Source organism: Saccopteryx leptura, chromosome 5 (assembly GCF_036850995.1).
Source record: "Saccopteryx leptura isolate mSacLep1 chromosome 5, mSacLep1_pri_phased_curated, whole genome shotgun sequence".
In the NCBI taxonomy this organism is placed as follows: Eukaryota; Metazoa; Chordata; class Mammalia; order Chiroptera; family Emballonuridae; genus Saccopteryx; species Saccopteryx leptura.
Window position 1 is genome coordinate 60,096,986 of NC_089507.1, and position 20,401 is coordinate 60,117,386.

At 36.4% G+C, this 20,401-nt stretch overlaps 1 protein-coding gene across 2 annotated transcripts in view; it reads left to right on the top strand.

Moving 5' to 3' along the window:
• The window catches only part of BMP2K (BMP2 inducible kinase), a 128,435-nt gene that overhangs the window by 71,101 nt on the left and 36,933 nt on the right, over nucleotides 1–20,401 (top strand). For both annotated transcript variants that reach the window (XM_066385513.1, XM_066385514.1), the window contains exons 8-10: nucleotides 10,972–11,075; nucleotides 13,559–13,638; nucleotides 19,227–19,387. In XM_066385513.1, coding sequence (XP_066241610.1) covers nucleotides 10,972–11,075; nucleotides 13,559–13,638; nucleotides 19,227–19,387 — 345 coding nt within the window. The remainder of the gene's footprint in view (nucleotides 1–10,971; nucleotides 11,076–13,558; nucleotides 13,639–19,226; nucleotides 19,388–20,401) is intronic.

Below are 20,401 nucleotides of genomic sequence, written 5' to 3' on the forward strand. Positions count from 1 at the left end.
AAAAATGATGCAAGAACAAGTACAGCACACGAGATTCAACTTAATTCTGTGGGTAACGTGAGAAAGAACAAGATGCTGGTGTTGTGCTGCCGATACTGGGCCGTGCGCCAACTCTCCAACTAGTGGCAGCTTGCCGAATCACAACTTGTATCTCGGAATTTCACTCAGATCTTGAATAAAAATACGGACTGAGTCACAGCTTGTATCTTAAATTTGTATGTTGTTCTGCTCGAATCTCAAGGTACCACTGTACCTGCTTGGGCAGTCCAGTTACTTTCCAAAGTACCAATTAATGTTTTTGTTAGTGCTCTCGTGACAAAGTTGTATAGTTTTTCAATGGTCTACAAATCTATTTTCTCCTGAGCCCTTCTATTTTTAGCCTGTCATTTTGGAGAATGTAATTTTTTTAAAAGCAAACCTACCATAAAGAGTATATTTGAATTTGAATAAGCATTAGACCCATAACCCACTCTATGTTATCTAGTTGCTTTTCTATTTCGTCCACAAATTATGGTATCAGGAGCATGAAAGAACCTTGGTTAATTGGAATTCTCAAAGAATAGATAAAGAAATTGATTTGGGCTGTTCTATGTTTTGGCTAATTAAAGTTTTAACTTTATTGAAGCCCTTGTTTTAAGTCATGTGGCACTGTTTTGTTGCTAAGTATAATGTTTTAATCACAAATGAACTGGGGACTTTATTGGGGATCTTGCAATATCTTGGAACTCTGAATATTCTCATTGGATAGTACTGTATGGGACACTGGACAGTATACACCCTGATTTGTAACTTTATTTGCTTGAAGTAGTAAGAAGATCTACTTCCTTGTGTGAGGTTTGATTTTTTTCTCCCTTCTGTATATATGTGTGTGTATGACTATGTGTTTGTAATAGTAAGGTTGAAAAGTAAACACTATTGATAATTTTAGAGTTTAATTGGGTTCCTTTTTTTTTCTCTTAAGTGAGAAGCAGAGAGGTAGAGAGACAGACTCCCGCATGTGCCCCAACCAGGACCCTCCTGGCAAGCTCTATACCGTGCTATGCCCTGCCCATCTGGGATCATAGCTCCATTGTTTGGCAACTGAGCAATTTTAGTACCTGAAGGGAGGTCATGGAGTCGTCCTCAGTGCCTGGGGCCAATTTGCTCCATCTTAGCCATGGCTACTGGAGGGAGAGAGAGAGAGAGAGAGAGAGAGAGAGAGAGAGAGAGAGAGAAGAGTGAAGGGAAAGGATAGAGAAGCAGATGGTCGCTTCTCCTGTGTGCCCTGGCTGGGAGTCGAACCCAGGACATCCACACACTGGGCCTATGCTCTACCACTGAGCCAACTGGCCAGCGCCAATTAGGTTCTTGTTAATTGATGGTTTAGTGTGCAACATATGCTTCTTTTGCCAGTAAATATTTAGATTTTACTTTTTCTAATGTTTGTATAAATTTAACTGTGATTAAAATTTTTGAATTTATTTCTCAGAAATAGGCAGAAATTTTAAAAAAGTTTGAATGAACTAGAAATATTCAAGTGAATGTTGGTATTTTATCTCCTGCCAAAGGATTTTATAGACTTGACTTTTTAAATATTGTCCTGGGCACTAAGCTTAACAGAGTACGGATTTTTTTTTTAAGTAGAACATATCTATAATGAAATGTTTTTAGAAAATATTTAGACTCTTTGCAATTTTCTTCTTTACTTTTTTTCACATGTGGCTTGCCTGTTTCCCACCGTCCTATTTTGATTTCTCTGTTTTTATGATACATAATTAATGACTTATATTTCTTTCAAATAAATTCTACATTCAGGAAACCAAGAAGTGCCTAGCTGTGCTCATAGTTTTTTAAATGTGACTTTTATGGCCAGTTATGTTTATATAATGTAGTTAATCCCACCTATTATAAGCATAAAGTATTAAAAAACATATCTTTTTAGTATTGATAATTACTAATTCTGCTGCATCTCTTTCATATGATCAGGATATTTGAAAATGAAATGGCCATACCTAACCTTTGTTAAAACTGTATGGTTTAAAAAAAAAACAACCCAAAAACTGTATGGTTTTTGGCTACAGAAGTATTTATATATACTTTTGATTATCACTATTGGTCAAGGATAATTATTATTACTTACTGTCCGTAAAGCCCTGTTTTACGATTTAATATACTTTTTGCAGACTTTTCTTCTTAAAAGCCGCAGAGTAAATTATTGACAAAATTTTTTTTAGCTCTGTTAACTTTTCCAATAGGCAAGTAATGGAGGTGGATTGGGGATAAGGAGAGAAGCAATTCTATTTATGGATCTAAAAGTTAAAAAGAATTTTGACAACGTTTAGAGAAGAGTGAGAAGCAATATTAACAGAATTACTGAATAATTATGATGCGGGAACAGGGCTGGCTGCCTTGCCCTTTTTTTTACCTTCCACTGAGATGGTTAGGGAAGTACATGGTAGAGATTAAGGCTTGGGCTTGTACCTGCTGTCACTTTTTTAGTATAGAATATTGGGCACCTCCGTTTGTCTCAATCTCATTTCTAAAACGAGCACATTAAAAGTACCTATCTCTTAGGGTTATTGTGAAAATTGAATTACAAAAAGTGTGTCTTAGCATGTGTAAGTACTCAAAGAGATGGCCTTTTTAACTACATTACTGCTGTGATAACTACCACTACCAGTACTACTGAAATCTGTGGTAATTCTTTCTGTGCTAACTTGATTTCTCATTTTCTGAGGAAGGATTTGCTGTCAGATACTAGAATGTACTTTTCCTGCAGAGATTTCTTTAGATGCTTTGAAGCAGAACTTGACTTTGCAGGTTAATGGTAGATCTACCAAAAGCTTACCATAAAATATCATACTATATATCCCAGAATATACTGTTAAATATAACTAATTACTTTGTTCACCTTAAGCTTTGTGCAGTAACGTAGTGACTCATAATAAATAACAGGGAAAGCTTTGTTTTTTATTGCTTTTGGGCCTGCTAATTATTGTTGCTTTTTGGTTTTGTATCTGAGCTCTTAGCAGCTTATCATTTGGGTTTAAATTTATTTTTTAAATTGAAATATAATTGACATATAATGTATTAGTCCAAGGTACATAGTACAGTGATTCGAGAATGTTTATATTGTGAAATGATCTTCACAAAGAGTATAGTTAACATCTATCACCACACAGGTATACATTTTTTCCCCTTGTTCTGAGACCTTTTAAGATCTCTATCATCAGCTTTCGAATTACAGTATACTCTTAACTGTAGTCATTGTGCTGTACATTGTATCCCCAGGGCTTTTTAAAATATTTTATAACTAGAAGTTCATACCCTCACCCATATTACCCCACCCCAACTCTCACAGCCATCAAATTTTCTCTGTATCTGAGTTTCTTTTTTTTTTTTAAGATACCACATATAAGTGAAAATATACAGGATTTGTCTTTCTTCTGTCTGACTTCTGTTACTTAGTGTAAAACCCTTATGTCCACCATGGTATCTCAAGTGGCAAGATATCCTTTCTTTATATGGCTAAATAATATTTGTATGTGTGTGTGTGTGTGCATGTATGTGCATATGTGCGCATGCACACATAACATTTTCTTTATTGCTCTATTGATGAACATGTATGTTGCTTCCATGTCTAGTCTGTTGTAAATAATGCTGCTGTGAACATGGGTGGGTGTGAATATGTTTTCCAGTTAGTGTTTCTGTTTCCTTCCATACATACCCAGAAGTAGAACTGAAGGAATACAGAGTAGCTGTGTTTTTAACTTTTGGAGGGCCATTCATTTCCAGTTTGCAATTCCCATGTTAATTTCCACTTCCACCAGCAGTGCACAAGGTTTCCCTTTTTTCTACATTCTTACCAAAACTTGTTATGTTTTATCTTTTTTATAATAAATTTATTTTAATACTTATATTTTGTGGGAAATTTGTTTGCTTGTTATAATATACTTATGGAAATTTAAAACTATATAGGCAGTAGAACAATGCTGAATTATTGTGTACCTATTTCACAGCTTTAGTGGGTATCCACTCACAGTTAATCTTGTTTCATATACACCCTCACCCACTCTTTTCTCCTACTTTTCTTTTTTGAATAAAATGTCAGAAATTTTAATGTACTTTTGAAAAGAAATCAGAGATTAAGAAGGGTGTTCCTTGGAGATTTGCAGTCAGTGGCTCTGGGTTACCATGGGGAAATGTAGGGAGAGGGCTCTGATTAATAACTGTTAGGGACAGCTACCAGGACTATTCCGTGTATAACATCTTAGCATATTTATAGTGCCATTGAGTGTTTTAGTTATGATTGACACATATCTTATGGCTATGGAATTAGGTTTCATTTCAGTAGTCCACAGAATAAGGTATGTAGGTTTCTAACATGTAAGTTTCTATAATCTCCATAGGTTAACAGATAAAAATAAGTTAATGCTTGAAGGATTTTTGGTTGCAAAATTAGAGTGGGTGTTTCTCTTTTCAGGTAAATAACTAATAAGTGAAAGTATCTGGCAAAAAAAAGTGTTTTTTTTGGAAGGAAAAAATTAAATTTTAAATAGAAACATTCTTTTGACACTTGTATCCAAAGTATTTTTCTATAAGTTTGCTGAGCTGTTAGAATAAAGATGATGGTATAACTTTGACTTAGTCCAGGCATGGGGCCATCATTTTTTAGTACTTAAACGGGAACTCCTTTGTTCAAATTTTGGCTTGAACTCTTGATTAAGCCATAATTTAACTTGGCCCCTGTACTGTAGCTGCAGCTCTTTTAGCTGCTCTTTTTGTTGGAATATGCATGGATGTTTTACTTTCCTATGTAAAATTAGTACAAACATAATTAATTCAGCTGCTTCAGATAACTGGTTTTTATTTATTGAGTGATTGATTTTAGAGAGAGAGATAGGAAGAGAGAGGGAGAGAGAGAAACATCGATTTGTTTTCCACTTATTTTTGCATTCATTGATTGATTCTTGCATGTGCCCTGACCAGGGATCAAAACCCTCAACCTTGGTGTATCGGGACAATGTGCTAACCAGCTGAGCCACCTGGCCAGGTTAGATAAGTGTTTTTTTTTTTTTTTTAATTTTTAATTTTTTATAAATTTTTATTAATGTTAATGGGATGACATATATTCAAAGAAAACATGTCTAGGTTATCTTGTCATTAAATTATGTTGCATACCCCTCACCCAGAGTCAGATTGTCCTCCGTCACCCTCTGTCTAGTTTTCTCTGTGCCCCTCCCCCTCCCCCTAACGCTCTCCCTCCCTCCCTCCTGCGTCCTCCCTCCCCCCAACCCTGGTAACCACCACTCTCTTGTCCATGTCTCTTAGTCTCGTTTTTATGTTCCACCAATGTATGGAATCATGTAGTTCTTGTTTTTTTCTGATTTACTTATTTCACTCCGTATAATGTTATCAAGATCCCACCATTTTGCTGTAAATGATCTGATGTCATCATTTCTTATGGCTGAGTAGTATTCCATAGTGTATATGTGCCACATCTTCTTTATCCAGTCTTCTATTGAAGGGTTTTTTGGTTGTTTCCATGTCTTGGCCACTGTGAACAGTGCTGCAATGAACATGGGGCTACATGTGTCTTTACGTATCAATGATTCTGAGGTTTTGGGGTATATACCCAGTAGAGGGATTGCTGGGTCATAAGGTAGTTCTATTTTCAGTTTTTTGAGGAACCACCATACTTTCCTCCATAATGGTTGTACTACTTTACATTCCCACCAACAGTGTATGAGGGTTCCTTTTTCTCCACAGCCTCTCCAACATTTGCTATTACCCGTCTTGTTGATAATAGCTAATCTAACAGGGGTGAGGTGGTATCTCATTGTAGTTTTGATTTGCATTTCTCTAATAACTAATGAAGCTGAGCATCTTTTCATATATCTGTTGGCCATTTGTATTTCTTCCTGGGAGAAGTATATGTTCATGTCCTCTTCCCATTTTTTTATTGGATTGTTTGTTTGTTGTTGAGTTTTATGAGTTCTTTGTAAATTTTGGATATTAGGCCCTTATCTGAGCTGTTGTTTGAAAATATCAGTTCCCATTTAGTTGGCTGTCTGTTTATTTTGATATCAGTTTCTCTTGCTGAGCAAAAACTTTATTCTGATGTAGTCTAGATAAGTGTTTTTTAATTAGATATGCCTTATAAATCAGTTGTAAATATTGTGGTGGTCTAATCATACACTGCCTTTACTGTTGAGACTAATTTGTATTCTCAGGCTGTTTTAATAGAGTTTGTTTCAGTAGAAAGATGCACCCAATTAAGAGGAGCAGAGAGCCTGACCTGGTGGTGCACAATGGATAGCGCGTCAGCCTGGGACACTGAGAACCCAGGTTGGAAACCCCAAGCGTGCATCGCTGTCTTGAGTGTGGGGTCATTGACATGATCCAAGGTCACTGGCTTGAGCTCAGTGTGCTGAACTCAGTGTGGCTGGGTGGAGACCACAGTCACTGGCCTGAGCAAGGGGTCACTGGCTCGGCCAGAACCCCCTGTTCAAGGCATGTATGTAAAGCAATCAGTGAACTAAAGTGCTACAACTATGAGTTGATGTCTCTCTCTCTCTGGCTTAAAAATAAATAAATAAACAAATAAATAAATAAAGTGGGGAGAAATAGCCTTTCATTTCTATGTGGATAACTTGTTAAAAGTGACGTTTATATTTGCAATAGAATCAGGAACAGTAGTAATGTTCTCATGATGATTCACATGATCATTTTAAATTGAGTGAACAAGGGTACATTCTAACTTCTCTGCTTTTTTTTTTTCCTTTTTAAAACTTAATCTCTTAGATGAATTAGACACATGCATTTCTTAATTCACTCCTTCCCTCAAGAGCATGTTTTTGTAGATACAGTTTTATTGTCATGAAATAGGAGTTAATACAAATACTAGAATTGAGGTTTAATTATTGTGAGAGAAAATGGATTTGGACTGATAAGTTGTCATTTTTGGTCAGTATGCCTCAGTGGTTAGCTGTAGTAGAGCTGATCTAGGAAAGGTAAAAAATATATGTAGGATTGCTTGGTGGATCATTTTATTTCTTTCTAGATACTTTGTACTTCAGATTATATCATTCAGTAGTCTAGAAGTATATTTTGCAATCCATTCTTTTGGATAGTTTTGGAAATTATTTAAATTAAATACTAATGCTGTTTTGAGTTTATTTCCTTTTATATAAAATATATTAAAGTATTTAGATATAAAAATGTAGCTGTTTTCCACCTTTGGCTTTCAGCCTCTTCGTACTTTGAATTTAGATCCAAATCAGACAGAGGTGGTATATAGGAACTCATCAGATAAAACTGTCAACATTAGTAGATAAAGTAGATTGCAAAATAAAATTTAGACCTGATGCCAGATGTGTCTGTTCATCTGTATCCAACCCCCAGATTTAATTTCACCCAGTTATAGACAGTGCTGGGAAACCTAAGAGTTCTTTCACAGAAGTATGCCGCTTACAAAACACGGTTTTTTGTAGAACGTATATGTCCTGAGAGTAAACTGTCCTGAGAGGAAAAGCCACAGAGTTGGTATTTGTAGGTGCTTATTTTTTTTCCTAGTCTAACAAACAAATTGCTTTATTTCCTTTGGCAAAGAATTAGTTATACAATAGATAGAGGTCACTAGCACAGTGGTTTTCAAACTCCTTGACTGTGATCCACAGTAATAAATGCATTTTAGTTATGACCTGGTGCACATACACACACGTGTGCATGCGTGAAACAAGTTTCATGAAACATTGCTTATTCTTTTTTTGTGTGTGTGACAGAGAGAGAGGCACAGATAGGGACAGACAGACAGGAAGGGAGAGAGATGAGAAGCATCAGTTCTTCATTATGGCACCTTGGTTGCTCATTGATTGGTTTCTCATATGTGCCTTGACCAGGGCAGGGACAGCAGAGCAAGTGACCCCTTGCTCAAGCCAGCGACTTTGGGCTCAAGCTGAGTCCAAAGTCAGATGAGTCAAACCAGATGAGTCCGTGCTCAAGCCAGTGACCTCAGGGTTTCGAACCTGGGTCCTCCGTGTCCCAGTCCGACGCTCTATGTACTGTGCCACCAACTGGTCAGGGAACATTGTTTATTAACCACATTAGTGCACTCCAGTATTTTGTCCTACTTTATTAAAATAAATGCTAGTCATCACCTTTTAAACTGATTTTATGTCACATATATGGGATTGGTACAGTTGGACAAACTAAACTGGCTCCCACAGATGTATTCCCACAGGAAAACATGAGCCAGGGACTTAGGGGCTCTTTTGTTTGTATATGAGATGACATCATATGTACCCACAGCCTAGTACCTAATTATTAGAGGATAGTGTTCTATGCTAACTTGAGAGATAGAATTACTTATTCATATATTGCTTAGAGAACATAAAATCTTAAATTTTCCCTTCAATGCTTTTTATGTACTATGAAAGAAAAATATATGTAGGATTGCCTGATGTTTTATTTTCTCTCTAGATACTTAAAACACTTTTTCTATATTGAGGTAGGCCAGAGAAGTGTGTGCTCATGCTATAAAATTTCTTCCGCCTAACTGCATTTAGGTATTCTGTCACTGGTTCACATAGAAGGGGGGAGTAAGACATTACTCATTGTTACTCTTTCCAGTTCTTTAAGGGTAGTAGTGTTCATGCAGAGGGAGCCATCTTTATAAAGCCTCAAAGAAGAATTTATTGTTTGCTTTTGGTATCAGGAACAGTGATTTTTCTTAGTATCTGTTTTATTTTTATGTTACGGACACTGATTCATGTAATGGATCATGTTGCCCTATTTGTGTTGACAGCTAGAAGGTAGAGAACTAAATTTGTGGCCTATACTTATAAGACCAAATCGTATGCAGATTCTTTACTGGTATCACATTCAGGTGTTTTGTTTTGTTTCAGTCTCTCGGCCATTACTTTTCCATTAGTCCCAGTGTTCTCATATATTTAAAAAAAAAACTTATTTGTATGCCACTTCAAATTCTTTATAGGAATGTCTATAATTACTGTTGAAATTAGATTTTAAAAGCCAAATAAACTGAATTGTTAGAAAAGTAAAATATTGTTTGTGAACTTGATAAGTTTCTTGTGATTTGTTTTAAAAAGTTATTTGAATAGCATTTATTCAAATAGGCTACCTGTTTTCTAACATAATTAGGAAAGAGGCTATACTGCTTAATTAAATGTTCTGGTCACATTATACATATCATACTCATATAATCCATATGCCATGAATCTGAATACAGTAAACTGCAGGTAACTGGTAAACTCAACTTCTCATAAATCACCACTGTGTAACCGTGTAAAGATTGTGCAGTGCTCGTGATCATTATAATGCCACTCACCTTTGCACCATGTGTAGTACTCTAGTATTTGTAAGTAGCAGTTATGGTAATCCCTTGAAAGAAAGTTGGGTGAGCCAGATTTGGCTAAACTAGATAGAGCACCCTATAGTAGTTAAAAGTTCTAAACAAATTTATTTTAATAGCATCTATTGTGAAAAGTCCTATTTAAATTTATCTCTATGTCATGGACTGTGGTACTTTTAAAATATTTACTATCTGTTGGTGTTTAAGTAAAATATGATTTTGGAGAATAATAAAACATTGTAGATCAGGGGTCTCAAACTCGCGGCCCGCCCACCAATTTTGTGCGGCCCGCAGACTAATTAAACTTCGTGGATTAGTCTGTGGGCCAGTCTGCGGGCCGCACAAAATTGGTGGGTGGGCCGCATGCAGCCCGCGGGCCCGAGTTTGAGACCCCTGTTGTAGATTATTCAAATCTTTTCTGGAATGAGGTTGAATATATAATGCAATAACTATTAGAATTATATGTTTTTAGTTATTTCCATCAAATAGTGGTGATAAAGTAATAAAAAAAATTCTTTAAGTTATACATGTTAACCTTTTTCAGTACATAAAATTGGTTATGTGCGAATATTTTAAAACTGAGCTCATAATTTCCATATAAATTTCTGCTGAGTTTGTGCTGTCACTTGCCAAACAACTGTGTGTTAAACCAAAATAAGTTTATCATGCTTTTGGAGATGGATTAAACATTGTTTAAAAATTACTTAAAGGAAGAATGAATTAATTTTGATTTATAATTTTAATTTAGCTGTTTATATACTTTGATATCTGTATATAATTTTATTAGCAAATTTCAGAATATTATCTAGTTGATGCTGTAAATCTTACATTCCAGATAGGTTTAAAATGACTTGAACATTGTAAGAACTTAGAGTTAATCAGTGAATCAGAGTTAGAGCATGGAGAATTTTAATGAAATACGAATTTTTCAGCTAAAGAAGTATTCATGTCAACCTTCTTGTGAAATTGTATATTAACAAGTCACCCAAGAAACACACAAATGGTATTGGTCATTTTGGTTAGAAAACAGGTCAAGAATTTTAAGCAATGCTGTAAGGTTGATGTGAAATCTATTCATAATAGAGCCATTAAACTCTGGTATTTATAACATGTGAGAATATAGAACTGTGGTGAATACTCTTAGCATCAGTATGGGAAGAAAGCATATTTTTGGAAAACTGTACTGTCAACCCTGTTCTACCTTGATAGATTATAATATAATGCACACAATTTCATCTTCTCTTATTGGTGTAGGATTACTTAAAAATTAGTAGAGGTATTTAGATAATGATGAAATTAAGGACCTCTACTGTGGTCCTGGACGCTTCATGAATAATTCCCCAGTGTTCACTAAAAACTCTTTTTGTTTTGTTTCACTTTCTCAGAAGAATATATTTGTTAGTCATACTTCTGGTACAGAGCTGTTTTGTGACTGATTTGTTTTTAGCTTAGGATAAGTAATAATTTTTATATTTTCTATAAACATTAGCAAATTTTACTTGAATCATCACTGATCTTAGAATGGGATGTTTGTATATAACCATATAACCATTTTAGTGTGCTCCTGTATAGTTTCTGTGTTCAGTATAACTTGTTAACCTTTTAATCTATTCTTGCAGGGTTCATGCTTGAACCAGACCCAGAGCATAGACCTGATATATTTCAAGTGTCCTATTTTGCATTTAAATTTGCCAAAAAGGATTGTCCAGTCTCTAATATCAATGTAAGTATTTTTGTTTGTTTTTTTCTTCAGAGACAGAGAGAGGGATAGATAGATACAGACAGACAGGAATGGAGAGAGATGAGAAGCATCAATCATTAGTTTTTCGTTGCGACACCTTAGTTGTTCATTGATTGCTTTCTCATATGTGCCTTGACCGTGGGGCTACAGCAGACCGAGTAACCCCTTGCTCGAGCCAGCGTCCTTGGGTCCAAGCTGGTGAGCTTTGATCAAACCAGATGAGCCTGCGGTCAAGCTGGTGACCTCGGGGTTTCGAACCTGGGTCCTCCGCATCCCAGTCCAACGTTCTATCCATTAAAGTGAGATATATATTTAAAATCCGTATTATTACATGCAGATATATATATATGTGTGTGTATATATTACATATATAGTGTATATACACACACACAAAATAAAGTCACAGTTGCCAGATTATATACTGAAGTGCTCTAGGCAGCTATAATAGATGTGGGGGCACTGCATGATGTTTTGAATTTTTGAAAGAAACACAGTGACATTTGTCTGACACAGCACAAATAACTATTAAGTTGTTTGGGCCAACTATTAAAAAAATAGGCTGTTAGAATTTTGGGGGGGAAACTAGGGGTGTTACAAAAAATTACTGAGACACTGAGCACTCTATGCACTGAGAAAGTTTGGTTACCTTTGTTTTAACGAGCATAGGCATGGTAAATGGAGAGACTTGTCTTCATCAGTAACTGATTTTGTATCCAGTCACCCCTCAGTATTCGCAGGGGATTGGTTTTAGATTTCATGTGAGTACCAAAATCTGGATGCTCGCTTTTCTTATGTATAATGGCATAGTAGTTGTATATACCTACACACATCCTCCCATGTACTTTAAATCATCTCTAGATTACATATAATACCTAATGTAAATGCAGGGTAAATAGTATACTGTATTATTTAGGGAATAACAACAAGAAAAAAAAATCTATACATGACAGTATAGGTGCAACCATTGTAGGCCTGGCTACATAGTACACACATCAGCAACATAACATTTTTTTTTCTTAGTAGTAGTTTTGATCTGAGGTTTGTTCAATCTGTGGATTTGGGGTCCATGAATATGAAGGGTTAACTGTATTTTGGGAAGTTACTTAATGTGTATTCTTTTTCTGTAAAACAGGGATAGTAATTATGATTACTATAAATAATGAATACAAACCCACTGCCTAGTCCATGTAAGGTGCTGAGTTAGTGATAGCTAATATCATTCAAAGGCTTTGAATTTTACCCTCTGCACACTGTACTTAACTATATACATCAGATTAACTATGGATATCAGATCTCTGCTAATTCTGATGAAGGTCCAGAATCATCACTGATTTTAAGCCATTCTTACTTTTTTTAAATTAATTAATTAATTTATTTATTTATTTTGGTATTTTTTTCCTGAAGCTGGAAATGGGGAGAGACAGACTCCCGCATGCGCCCGACCGGGATCCACCCGGCACGCCCACCAGGGGCGACGCTCTGCCTACCAGGGGCGATGCTCTGCCCCTCCGGGGCCTCGCTCTGCCGCGACCAGAGCCACTCTAGCACCTGAGGCAGAGGCCAAGGAGCCATTCCCAGCGCCCGGGCCATCTTTGCTCCAATGGAGCCTTGGCTGCAGGAGGGGAAGAGAGAGACAGAGAGGAAGGAGGGGGGGGGGGTGGAGAAGCAAATGGGCGCTTCTCCTATGTGCCCTGGCCGGGAATCGAACCCGGGTCCCCCGCACGCCAGGCCGACGCTTTACCGCTGAGCCAACCGGCCAGGGCCCATTCTTACTTTTTAAGGATCACTTTGACCTGACTTGTTCCTGTCGGTTTTCCTTGATGTATAACTTAATGCACTCCACTTAGAAAAAGAAGAAAGTTGGTGCCTTTCCTTCTTGTTTTTTGAAGTTCTTACTGTATCAGATATTTTTTGTTGAAGCTGAAAGCCATGCAGTTCTAACACTCTAGTAATAAAAGTAGCTTTATTTAACATTTGACTTTAGACTTTTAGCTTTTCGTTCAGCAAACATTTGAGTACCTGCTATAAACCAAACATTAGGTAGAAAATAAACAAATAAGGAAAGGCTTTGCTCTACATTTTATGTGCAATGTGTACAAACCACACTTTTAGCCATATGTTTGATGTTTGCTTTTTCCCCCAAAGAGTGAAAAAGTCATTGATTTACAATTATAATATAGTTCTCCTTTTTAGCCAAAATCTACCCATTTGAAAAATAGGTACAATGATATTGTTCTGTTTATATTTGAAAGATATCTGTGGCACATGAATATGAAAATGACATTTGTGTGACATGTGATGATTTTTGCAGATTAGATCTGGCAAATATATGTGAATTTATAGGTGAAAGTAATAGTATCTCTCAGGCAGTACTTTTAAATTTAAGAATATATCCATAACCTTTAAATAAAGCTTTATGCAATTAAAATTAAAACTGAAATGACAAGTTTTATTTTTCTTTCCAGAATTCTCCTATTCCTTCAGCTCTTCCTGAACCCATGACTGCTAGTGAAGCAGCTTCTAGGAAAAGCCAAATTAAAGCCAGGTAGGCAAAGCTATGCTGACATTTTAAATGGCTTTTTTAAAAAAGGGAATAGTTCTTATTTTTAATTCTAGTAAATGTAATATTATCATTTATACCTACAAAAACGTTGTGTTTGACTGCATGTGGTACAGAATTGATATAGCAAGTACTAAATAAACATTTTTGTATTAGAGACTGGGTTTGACATCAGTCTTGCTTGCTCCTGCCCACTCTCAGTAATTAAGAAGTGATTGTATAACTGGTAATGTTACAGTGGGTCATTATTTATCACATGGTAACTCTCATTTATGAACTGTTCTGTTTTGAATTTATAGCTAGTATGATTTTTTTTTTTTTGAGCAAGAGAGAAAGAGACAGAGACAGTTAAGGAGCTGAGCCAGTGACCCCTTGCTCAAGAAGCGACTTTGGGATCATGTCAATGATCCCACACTCAAGCCAGCAACCCTGCACTCAAGCTGGATGAGCCCATGATCAAGATGCCGACCTCAGGGTTTCGAATGTGGGACTTTAGTGTCCCAGGTCGATATTTTATCCACTATGCTACCACCAGTCAGGCTAAGTAGTAGGGTAACTTTTTATTTAATTTAAGGAAAGGAAAAATAGCTCTTATGTGTAACTTTTTTAGAGTATTCTGAATTTATAAACTATTTTGTCTTCTAATAATACTTATATATAACTATGCATCATTTATAATGAAGGGTTTTAATGATAATACTTCCTAAGACTGGTAAAAATATAATGTTTTAAATAATTTTTCATTGTTGCTTACTGCATTAGTAAGTTTGACCCATATTATGTAGATTAAGACCTGAATCTGAGTAATGATTGAATTAATGATTAACATTTCTCCTGCTTTATTTGAGCTTAAAAGTTAATCAGCCAGATTGTATTTTAGATTATCATGTTACATACTATATAGTGGTCGGTAAACTCATTAGTCAACAGAGCCAAATATCAACAGTACAATGATTGAAATTTCTTTTGAGAGCCAAATTTGATAAACTTAAACTATATAGGTAGGTACATTTCTTATCGAGGTAGCGCCCGCACGTGGTGTTTTGTGGAAGAGCCACCCTCAAGGGGCCAAAGAGCCGCGGTTTGCCGACCGGGGCACTATCATATCTTGTAATATCCGATATTAGTGTTACCTTTGAGATTTCTTGGTCACAGCTTTTTTGTATTTTAACAATGCAAAGTATTTTATTTGACATGAAATATATTTGTCATGTACATGATAACATTGCAAGATGTAGATACTGTAAATGCAATGAAATAGAAGCAGTGTTTAATTCCCAAGGAGTTCACATTCTAATGAAGATAGACAAGTAAACAATTCTAACCTGATAGATATTAGGCAACTCCAACAGTGTAGAAAAGATGGGGAGCAGAGAAACAGGAGCACAGAAAGAACCAGTCCTTTCTCTGGGGAGGGGGTTGCATAGCTGTTGCTTGAAGGATGAATAATATAGTCAGTCACCTGGAAAGACAGGGAGTGAAACTATGACAGGCAGGCTCTCCAGGCAAGAAGAATGGCCTTTGTAAGACTTGGAGTGTAGAGGACATAGGTGGGAATGGTGGGAAGTGAGGCTGAAGCGGTAGGTAAATGCCAGGCAGGAGCAACTTTGTTTATATGTCATGCTGAGAAATTTGGCCTTTGGTGTGTAAGCCTGTAAGTTTTCAACCTTGCAGTCAGTTCTGTTTGGAACTTGGTTGTGAGCTGTGTTATAAATAATCTATTATTTATACATTGTTAAAGTGTTGTTTCGGAATGATTTAGTTTTTTTTTTTTTAAAGTAGGACATCATTCTAAAAATATTATCTTCATTCACTTGAATTTCAAAATACTCTTAGGAAGAGACAAAGGAACAAAGTTATGTTGAACTTGCAGGAATTCAGCATGACCAACAGTGTGTCCTATCTGTGACAGAGCTGCAGTTAACAACTGTTGTTATAGTTGAGTGGTAATTATGAGTTATTTTAGAATTATCAGTTGAATTTTGTTACTTGTGTTTTTTAATATTTTGTTAGTGATTAATATTTTTAAGATTTTATTTATTGATTTTTAGAGAGAGAGAATGTGGGGAGAGTGATTAAATTTTTAATAAAGTAGATACTTTAAAAAGTACAAGTCAGGTGAATAATAACGATGCTTTGAATATCTTCCTTATGACACAAGTTATAGCTATACAATTATAAGTAAATGAAATAGTTATCACAGCTAAATTCACAGTGTTAGAACTATATATTATGTATATTAACATAAGATTTATGTGTGCTTATTGGTCAATAATATAAATTTACTCTATATTGATAATTTAAGAATTTGAAAAAATCTAAGTGTGTACAAAATCAAATAATGAAAAAATAAGTTAGTCTTTTTTTCCCCATGTAAATGCATATTTCTGGGGGTGAAGTGGAGTGGAAAAATCTTTAAGTAGCTATTATCATTATTTACATGTTTTAAAGCTTTTATGTGTATTATCCGTCTGCCCTGCCTTCTGTTTGTGGTACTCTGCTTTGTTCCTTTAAGCCCCCCCTTTCCCTAAATATCTGCATCTCTTCTTGGGACTGTTAGACATGTGACACTGTGACATTGGCAGCAGATCTCTGTCCTGGCAGATGGAAATACTGAAGGATTCTAAGAGGGGAGAGAATGTGCTTTAGGAAGTGTGTTCAGGAGGAGAGAAAAGACGGGAGGCAGAACAGTTGTGTGGCTACGCAGAGGAAGCTGTGCAGCAGCCTTGACTCCAGCGATCACTCAGTCTTTCATTTCAGTCTTGTTTGTGTCTCCACTGTGCCTCATCTGCCTGGGCATTGTCTTCCTATTTCCTCACACAGAGTGTTGTGTTTCTTTTCACTATCTAATGAAATCATATTTATTTTTTATTTTTTTATATACAGTTCCTACTGGAAGCCTTTTCTAGACAGTTTAGGTTAAAGGGAGAATTACGGCCTGACCTGTGATGGCGCAGTGGATAAAGCGTCGACCTGGAAATGCTGAGGTCGCCGGTTCAAAACCCTGGGCTTGCCTGGTCAAGGCACATATGGGAGTTGATGCTTCCAGCTCCTCCCCCCTGTCTCTCTCCTCTCTCCTCTCTCTCTCTCTCTCTCTCTCTCTCTCTCTCTCTCCCCCCCCTCTTCCCCCCCTCCCTCTCTCTCTCCTCTCTAAAATGAATAAATAAAAAAAATTAAAAAAAAAGGGGGGAGAATTACTCCCCCATGAAACTCTTGATAGTACTAGCACGATGCTAATTAGTTTTACTGTTATATTTTAGTGTATTTTCATAAACATGTGCCATATCTCCTTAGGTATACTATAAATTCTTTGAAGACAGGGTATGTTTCTGTATTTGTTGGATATCAGTAATTGTATGTTAGATATTGATACATTGGTAAATAAATTAGGAAACACTAGACCAAATAGGAATTAGTAAAAAATGAATAGACAAATAGAAAGATTGTATAGGCCCTAGATGGGTGGCTCAGTGGATAGAGGGTCGGCCCAGTGTATGGATGTCCTGGGTTCAATTTCCGGTCAGGGCACACAGGAGAAGCCACCATCTACTTCTCTCCCCCTCGTCCTTCCCCTTTTCTCTCTCTCTTTTTCCCCTCCTGGAGCCAGTGGCTTGATTAGTTCAAGCATTGGGCGGGCGCTGGGGACAGCTTGTTGGTCTCAGTGTGCTAAAAATAGCTTGGTTGACTCGAACATTGGCTCCAGACAGGGGATGCTGGATGGATCCTGTTCAGAGCAAATGAGGAAGTCTGTCTCACTATCTCCCCTCCTCTCACTTAAAAAAAAAAAGATAAAAATTGCATACAATATTTTCTCCAGGTTACTTGAGTGTAGGAAGTACAGCATTGATTTTAGTGCCATGTCCATAATTTGAATTTACTAAATACTTATCATTAAAATGAGATCTAGTTGCTTATATGTATATATGATCTTTTATTGCTTTTTAGTTCATTTTCATATGACTTGTATCATTCCCATTTCATCTAAAACATAAATACTATATTTAGAAAACTGCACATACAATGTATTTCTAGTTTTCTAAAATATTTTAACTTCCATTCTTAGAAAGATAGTTGTGCACAGGGCTCCCTCTTGTGGTCCATACAGATAGAAGAAAGAAATACAGTGTGTCCGTTAAGTCATGGTGCACTTTTGACTGGTCACAGGAAAGCAACAAAAGACAATAGAAATGTGAAATCTGCACCAAATAAAAGGAAAACTCTCCCAGTTTCATACCTATTCAGTGCAATTCGATGTGGACTCGCACAGATTTTTTAGGGCTCCTTAGGTAGCTATCCCGTATAGCCTCTACAGACTCGTCACTAACTGATGGCCTACCAGAACGGGGTTTCTCCACCAAACTGCCGGTTTCCTTCAACTGCTTATCCCACCGAGTAATGTTATTCCTATGTGGTGGCGCTTCGTTATAAACGTGCCGATATTCACGTTGCACTTTGGTCACAGATTCAAATTTAGCGAGCCACAGAACACACTGAACTTTCCTCTGTACCATCCACATGTCGACTGGCATGGGTTGCTCCGTTGTATACACGGTGTTACATCATCATCTGTGCATGCGCACATGCTGCCACATCATCCTACAGAAACTGGGAGGGTTTTCCTTTTATTTGGTGCAGATTTCACATTTCTATCATCTTTTGTTGCTTTCCTGTGACCGGTCAAAAGTGCACCAAGACTTTATGGACACACTGTAGATTTGTGCAATTCTGGTAGACAGAACTTGGTCCAAGGCAGCAGTTGTGCACTTAATAAATCATGTTTGCAGAATTTTGAGTATTAAATCATTTGAAATTATGCTCAGAGATTTTATTGCTGTCTTATTGAAAAGTGAAGTTAAGACTTAAAAGTTATTTGAGTTTTTGTACTGAATTTATACAAAGCAAAGTTGGTAAATATGTAAGTTAAAGATATTTCCTGGGGTTTTTTTTGAAAGAGAAGAGCAAATGTCTGTTTTTTCTTAAATTATGTTGTCTCTTACTTTCAAAATTATACTTAATACTTGACTATCCATATGTCCATATCTGTGATCTAAATTAAATCCTATTTTAAGAAAAGCAAAGTTAAAGATTCAAGAAGTTGAATGTGAGCAGGTAGCTCCACTTGTTAAAAGTTTTGTTTTATGTGTGCTAGGGCTCAGTTTCTTCTTTCTTAGGCCTTGAGCCCAATCTAAGGGGAACTACAAGCTGTTACTTCTTATTTGTATTTCTCTGACTGGTTCAGAAAGTTGGCACTCAGATTTCTCTAAGACCTTGTGACAAGGTTTGTTTGTTACCTTTATTTCATCTCCTTAAGGGTAATTTTGTATTATTTTCCTGCCAGCTTCCTGGGAAACCAAAAATGGCTACACACTGGTTTAAAGAAAATGTTTAGGATTATTTTATTTTCCTTTCTTCATTAAATATTTAATATTTGAGTGAGACTTAGGAAGGAGCCAAGAAGACTAGCATGATTAAAATAATGATTAAAATGCATCTGTTGAAATAGATGTTTTATAGCACAGAGTAAATTAGAAATAATCCTAATATTTGGAATGAAATGTATTCTTCTCTTGTAGAATAACAGATACCATTGGACCAACAGAAACCTCAATTGCACCAAGACAAAGACCAAAGGCCAACTCTACTACTGCCACTCCCAGTGTGCTGACCATTCAAAGTTCTGCAACACCTGTTAAAGTCCCTGTACCTGGTGAATTCGGTAACCATAGATCAAAAGGTGATATAGAGCTCTGCCAACCTCCTCCGCTTTATAGTTCATGTAAACAAACCTTTATGGCTTGATTTCCTAGGAGTATAAATTATTGGCAAACTTACTGTTGTGAAGCAGATAACATAATGTTTTAAGAAGCTTTCTACTGATGTAATAAACTCAACTAATAGTTTTCCTAAAGTTCTAGGGGAAGGTAAGTTATTGGCATATAAAAGTATGATATACAGAGCTTACAATTTTCTTACCCCGGTGTCACTAACTGATAGGATTTGAGGTTGATGATAAAGTTCAAGAGTATAGAAAATTCTGTATTGTATTAGAAAGGAGGAAGTTGAAACTCGAGCCTTATAAAGTTCTTTGCCTGATTTCTGATCTTGGCAACAGAGTCTGTCTTGGACTGTAAACATTACAATGTAGAAATTTGTCTTCTCATCTGATTTTGAGCTGAAGACCATCAGGAATACACTTGTAGTTTGAACAAATGGGGCCAGACTGGAAGGAGAGAGATAAGAAGCATCAATTCTTTGTTGCAGCACTTTAGTTTTTCATTGACTGCTTTCTTATATGTGCCTTGATCTTTGGGCTCAAGCCAGTGACCATGAGTCATGTCTATGATTCCATGCTCAAGTCAGTGACCTCGTGCTCAAGCTGATGAGCCCATGCTCAAGCCAGCGACCTCTGGGTTTTGAATCTGGGTCCTCGGCATCCCGGTCCAGTGCTCTGTCCACTGCACCACTGCCTGGTCAGGCGAGAGATTTGTCTATCTCTATTTACTATTGCCCTGAATGATTTATTTTTATGTATTTTGAGTATTATTAGCTTTTTGCCAAATATGCTATAAATCTTTTCTTCTAGTTTATCTTTTGTCTTTAATTTTATTTGTAAATTCACTTCATTTCTTTGAGCCTTAGTTTCATCATTTGCACAATGGTGAATAATGGTAGGAGATTTAATGATGTTCTTGAAAGCATTGTTTTTATTTGAGCTTGTTGTGATGTTGTTTGGTTCTCTGATACTCCC